Consider the following 6,770-nt stretch of genomic DNA (forward strand, 5'->3'; position numbering starts at 1 on the left):
TTGAAGTATCTGTAAAAGCTCATATTGGGCGGTGCTTCAATGTTTGAAATATTGGTTTAATGCAGTTTTTGTTTACTTTTTCTTGAACAGGCTGTGCCGTATTCAAGGGATTATAAAAGGAAGTATGAGTATCTCAAATCCAAGCTTCCAAAGCCACCGGTGAGTAAACAGCACATCACTGATGTTTTCACAAGTTTCTTTTTACGCAGAGACAGTCTACAGCATATTTGGTCTCAACCATAGTTTTGAATTGGCTATACATTTATGTGTTAAACCAATTTTAATATGCTAAGTCATGCCAAATTGGTCAAAATGTTAAATCAGTGCTGTGGAATTACCTTATTTACCCACACAATGAACGCCCTTCTTTTCCAGAAAAATATGTGTAAAGTTGGGAGGTGTGTTTATTAGGTGGGGTAAAATTTTGAGTGATCTTTTTTTTTTCCGTGGCTACCTTTACAGAGCAGTTCATTTCGGCCGAAATTCGAACCATTGATCGCGATAGCAAATGTGTAGACAGCTACACAAAGTAAGGATAGTAATTTTATTGCCCGTATAAACTTGCAAACATTCGCTTCAATGCAAACTGAGCGGCGAGAACACAACACGCACAAAGGTATGGGCCGCCATCAACTCAGCCCCCAACGTGAATCACCTTGAAGACAAGGCGTGCCACGGCTGCACAATGCGCAGTTGCTGCCGGATTAAACCTCCCCTGCCCACTTCCGTCCCTTACTCCCGGCGCCATGCATGTGACGGAAGACAGCATGTTTCCTTCCCACTCTTCCCCCTCCTTGTAAGCGGGAGATTGAGCTGTGATTGTCGGTGCCCCTCAGGTGCGGTTGTGCAATACGCAGTTGCTGCCAGAGTAAATGTCGCCCCCCCCGCCCCCCTCCCCTAAGGGGCCTTTTGTGTCTCGCATGCTTTCGCTCACACCTATACGATGCGGTGCAGAGTGATTACGACAGCGACAACGGTGATGACAACGAAGCAAAAATATGCCTGGAACATCCATATAATTGCTGTCAAAGTAAAAGTAGGAGACGGTACAATTCGGCATCCGACGCGGTGTCGGACACAATCGCACCCTCCGGACGCCATATCAGACGCCGAATCGTACAGTGTGTCTCCTACTTCATGGCAGCAAGTTCAGGGTGTGATCGTTAGATGAGAAACAGAAGAAAAAAGCATATTTTTTGATTGGAAAAGTGGTGGCTGCATTCATTATGCGAGTGCATCCATTATGTGAGTAAATAGCATACTACATTCTCTTGGAGCTAAGTGAGCATGAAACAGACGACCTCCTGCTTGATTTAAGAATAGATGACTGCCCTTTAAACTTCATGCAAGTGGGTTATTTACTGTGCATCCTTTGGTGTATTTCTTGGGTCTTCTGTTTGTTCCCTTGTCATCAGTGTTTCCTCGGAAGGCTTTGATATCTTTCACTAAATAAGAACTGTGTCCCTTGCAGGGAAACATTCCGAACAAATTTGAGCTGAAGATATCACGAGCTCGGATTCTGGAAGACTCATATCGTATCCTAAGCAATGTTACATGTGTGGATCGCCTGAGATCCAAGCTTTGGGTTGAGTTTGATGGTGAGGAGGTTCTGGACTACGGTGGTGCCTCACGGGAGTTCTTCTACCTGCTATCTCGTGAGATGTTCAACCCATATTATGGCCTGTTCGAGTATTCAGCAGCGTAAGTGTTTTTGGCCATATTTTTGGTGTTTGGTCATTGAGACAAGTGTCTTAAAATGAAAAAACTGAACTGCATCTTTCTTTAATAATTATTACTTCTTGCCTTACACCTTACTATATGCATTCTGTGCCTATCCTTCGTTGCTTTGTGGGATCCTAAACACACTCAAAACTTGCTTGCGAACAAGCAAGCCTGCTGTGCAACCAAGCTTTTAATGCTTATTAACATTGATAATTGTTGCATTTCAGGGATAACTACACACTTCAGATCAACCCTTGCTCAGGAATGTGTAATGAAGACCACCTCTCTTACTTCAAATTTATTGGAAGAGTGGCTGGTATGGCTGTTTATCATGGGAAATTGCTTGATGGTAAGTTTTGCTACTGAGGATAACAGACAAAAATAGCATGGGTCAAGGTTAGTGCCCTAAAGAATCTTGTCATACCTTTCAGCATTCTTTATTCGACCTTTCTACAAAATGATGCTGGGGAAGCCGATCACTATCAAGGACATGGAGTCTGTGGTGAGTGACTTCTTGTACTTTGCTATGCATGCTCATGTCCGTGTGTGTGTTTTTACTTGGCTCTCGAGGACAATAGGGAGCATGGGCTTATGCTGTTTACTTGAGCATGTGCATGTGCAGCATTTAATTAGTGTCATCGGTTCCAGTCGGACATTGATATAATGAACATGGATATAACGAATTATCGGATGTAGTGAAGTAAATGAAAGATGTTTCTCACCAATAATAGTGTCACTGTGTGTAGCAAGTTCATGTTTATAGCAAGTATTAGTATAATGAAAGTATTCTTGCGTTAGATATGACTTGGTTATAATGAGCTTCATGTAATCATTCGGCGAAAGTAACGATGGCTTGTTTTTAATGTGTATACCACAGTATTATTGAAAATATTGTCAAAGCGTCACTTAACAGCACACTAAAGAGAAAAAATGTCTTGCACACCGTTTTATGTATACTGTAATACAGCAGACTTCCGTTACTTTGACTGTTAAATTTGATTTTTCGTTTAATTTGATCCCGGCTGAAGGTCCTGACTGCCTCCCATGCATTTATATGGGCTCAAACTTTCGTTATTTCGATCCTAAAATTGGCCTCGGTGGATAATTTGAACTGATAGCACAAATAGCGATCCCTTTAGTGGCAGCGTTTGTCTCGGCATAGGCAAAGCTTAGGGGACAGTGAATGCTTGAACACGTGTCATCTCCCGTCAAAAACACCTATTTTTGGCCTGCCTTGGGAAGACTTTCAAGCAATAACCATAGCTTAGGATGTCTGATTACGGTTTTTACAAGATTACAGCATGTGCCTTCTTCTTCTTTTTTTTTTAAAGAAGGTTGTGCCGAAAATTGCCTGATAGTGCTATTTATCAAAACCGCCTTTAAGCATTTTTATGCTTTACCGCATAACTCAGATGTATTGCGATGAAACTGATGTTAGGAGACCAGTAACTATTTATCATCATCAGCCTATTTTTATGTCCACTGCAGGATGAAAGCCTCTCCCTGCAATTTCCAATTACCCCTGACGTGCGCCAACTGATTCCAACTTGGGCCTGTAAATTTCCTTTCATCAAACCCCCCGCCCCCCTAGTTTTTTGTTGTCCTTGACTGCACTTCTTTTTTCTTGGCACCCATTCTGTAACTCTAATGGTCCACCAGTAATACACCCTATGCATTACATGGCCTGCCCAGCTGCATTTTTTCCTGTTGATGTCAATTAGAACAGCCACTATCCCCGTTTGTTCTCCAATTCACACCACTCTCTTCCCGTCTCTTAATATTAGGCCTAAAATTTTTTGTTCCATCGCTCTTTGCGCAGTCCTTAACTTGTTCTCGAGCTTCTTTGTCAAGCTCGAAGTTTCTGCTCCATATGGTAGCACAGGTAGAATGCAGTGATTATACACATTTCTTTTCAATAATAGTGGTAAGCTCCCAGACAGTATCTGGCAATGCCTGCCATATGCACTCCAACTCATTTTTATTCTTCTGTATATTTCCGTCTCATGATGAGGGTTCCCTGTGAATAATTGACCTAGATAAACACATTCCTATACAAACTCTAGAGGCTAACTGGCGATCCTGAACTCTTGTTCCCTTGCCAGGCTATTGAACATTATCTTTGTCTTCTGCATATTAATCTTCAACCCCACTCTTATACTCTCTCTGTTAAGGTCCTTAAGATTTGTTGCAATTCGTCACTGAAAGGATGAAACATGGACACTGAACATGGACATGGACACATGGAAACATGGACACATGAACCAGATGACACTGTCCTGTTCAGCAACTACTGTTGCTGAACAGGACAGTGTCATCTGCAAACCGAAGGTTGCTGAGATATTCACTGTTGATCTTCACTGTTAAGCCTTCCCAGTTTAATAGCTTGAATACTTCTTCCACGCATGCAGTGAATAGGATTGTAGAGATTGTGTCTCCTTGCCTGAACCCTTGCATGATAGGTAACGTCTTACTTTTCTTGTGGAGAACCAAAGGTAGGAGTGGAATCTTTGTAGATACATATTTCCTAAGATATTCAAATATGCTTCCTACACTCCTTCATTACGTAATGCCTCTATAACTGCCGATATCTCTACTGAATCAAATGCCTTTTCATAACCTAGGAAAGCCATATAGAGAGGTTGATTGTACTCTGCAGATTGCTCGATTACTTGATTGATGACATGGATGTGATTCATTGTAGAATATCCCTTTCTGAAGCCAGCCTGCTCTCTTGTTTGATGAAGTCATCTGTTGCCCTTATTCTATTGGAAGTTATCTTGGTGAATACATTATACGATACTGAAAGCAAGGTAATGGGCCCATAATTTTTCAATTCCTTAATGCCTCCCTTCTTGTGGATTTGTATAATTGTGCAACACATATTGGACCCTCATCCACTGGTGTGCATTAGGTTTCTCTTTGTTTAGGAGCTTTAATGTCATTTCTACATTATTTTGCTATTTTGGACACAGAAATTGGGTGCACGTTTGGTTCTGGGGCTGCAAAAACTGCAAAATCAGCCGTGTGTTCTGCGTTTTTTCTGCATCTTGTTCAATTCAACCTGCCTGATAATTTGATGAATTTGGTCGGTCTTGTTAGGGTCAAATTAACAAAAGTCGACTATAGAAATTCACTCGCTCTGAATCAGTTAGGGCAGGTAAAGTATTACAAAGTATTCTTTTCAGGAGTCCTATTTCTATTCATCTGGTGGCAAAGTGTTCATTATTGGTGCGAGTTATGGCAGGAGGGTGTGGGGGTGGGGTGAAATGATAGCCAACCATTCCTTTATTCAATTTGGTGCCAGTACCTCAGCGGCAGTTCAGTCTTGGCATAGAAAAAGCTCTCAACATTTGCTAGGTTTAGCCTTTTGTTCATTTAGAATGCACTGTAATCACTCTTATGAAAAATTAACTAGACTGGTGCTCTCAGTATCCATGGCGTCATGGCAAGCTGGTGCAAGAAGTTTGGGTGGTGCCTGTGTTTGCATCTCTTCTGACTAATCTCTTCTTGTGGTAACAGTAGCCATTTTTTTATTGTGAAAGTAAAATTTACTAATAGAGCTTAACCTAATACTACTTCTTTCTTGTGTCCTTTTAAACAGTGACGATATACATTGCTTGGATATGGAGTCACCATTGCTGCAAGAAAATTTTACTTTCACTTTTCCACTGTTGTTAGAACCATGTCATGCACTTTCATTACAACATTCAGGTTTGCCTGGTTTCAAATGTATGTGCATGCATAGCTGAACATGACAGAAAATTGCCATGCAGGACACGGAATACTACAACTCATTGCGCTGGATCATGGACAATGACCCTGCCGAGCTGGACCTCCGGTTCTCAGTAGACGAGGACCTGTTTGGGCAGATGCAGCAGCGTGAGCTTGTGCCTGGTGGCGCTGACCTACCCGTCATGCAGGAGAACAAGGCACGCTATGTTGACCTGGTGATCCAGTGGCGATTTGCATCACGCGTGCGGCCCCAGATGAATGCCTTCCTTGAAGGCCTAAACGAACTGGTTCCCCTGGCTTTGCTGCGTGTCTTCGATGAGCACGAGCTTGAGTTGCTCATGTGTGGCATCGGCCAGATTGATGTGCGTGACTGGCGGCGTCACACTGTCTACAAGGGTGGCTATCATGCCAACCATGTGGTGGTCCAGTGGTTCTGGAGGTTGGTGCTGTCGTTCAACAACGAGATGCGGTCGCGCCTACTCCAGTTTGTGACGGGCACCTCAAGGGTCCCGATGAATGGCTTTGCCGAGCTCCACGGCAGCAATGGGCCGCAGCCATTCACACTGGAACGATGGGGCTCACCCAGCAACCTGCCTCGGTCTCACACTTGGTGAGAGCCGCTTTTTGTGCACTTATTCGCATTCAATCTGTTTAAGATGGGCCAAGAAACATTCTGTCGGCATCAAAAGCTTATGGGAGTTTTCACCAAGGAATTTGTTCCAATCCCTAAAGAAGTTTGTTCTGATTCCTCATGATTCCTAAAGAATTGTTAGTTCACTCAAAGAGAAAGGATGACATTAGTGAGAGGGAAGTAGTTGTCACTGCTTGGCACTGCTACAGTGCTACCTGTGTTATTTGATCTGAAGCATGGCTTGAGGAATTGCTGTTCCCGTTATTTTTATTTCCTCTTGAGTGTGCATTTCTCACAGCAAGCTTGATAATAGACACTTTAATGGACTGAGGGAACATTTTTTACTCCTTAGCAGTTGTTTTTTTTGTCAAGTATAGCACAATTTGGAGATAGATAATGATTTTTCTCTGATGAGGAGTAAAGCTTGCATGTTGTTTTTGTGCTTGATGCAGCATATTCTGATAAATTGTGAGACCACAGAAATCCTAATTTGCCTTTTCTTTTGCCCCCTTCCCTGGCTTAGCTTCAACCGTTTAGATCTGCCGATGTATGAGAGCTACCAAGATCTCCGGGAGAAATTGATACAAGCCATTGAAGGATCAGAATCCTTTGGCGGAGTTGACTAACATTCCAAGCTGCCATGATGTCAGAAGCTTCTGCGGTACATTTCACAGGCAAGTTCTTC

At 42.6% G+C, this 6,770-nt stretch overlaps 1 protein-coding gene across 4 annotated transcripts in view; it reads left to right on the top strand.

Moving 5' to 3' along the window:
* Nucleotides 1-6,770, top strand: part of Nedd4 (E3 ubiquitin-protein ligase Nedd4) — a 46,868-nt gene that overhangs the window by 35,337 nt on the left and 4,761 nt on the right. For all 4 annotated transcript variants that reach the window (XM_065442465.2, XM_065442530.1, XM_065442613.1 and 1 more), the window contains exons 15-20: nt 91-159; nt 1,472-1,701; nt 1,950-2,071; nt 2,154-2,224; nt 5,496-6,064; nt 6,609-6,759. In XM_065442465.2, the coding sequence (XP_065298537.1) occupies nt 91-159; nt 1,472-1,701; nt 1,950-2,071; nt 2,154-2,224; nt 5,496-6,064; nt 6,609-6,711 (1,164 nt within the window). In that variant the 3' untranslated portion in view covers nt 6,712-6,759. The remainder of the gene's footprint in view (nt 1-90; nt 160-1,471; nt 1,702-1,949; nt 2,072-2,153; nt 2,225-5,495; nt 6,065-6,608; nt 6,760-6,770) is intronic.

Source organism: Dermacentor albipictus, chromosome 1 (assembly GCF_038994185.2).
Source record: "Dermacentor albipictus isolate Rhodes 1998 colony chromosome 1, USDA_Dalb.pri_finalv2, whole genome shotgun sequence".
NCBI lineage: Eukaryota > Metazoa > Arthropoda > Arachnida > Ixodida > Ixodidae > Dermacentor > Dermacentor albipictus.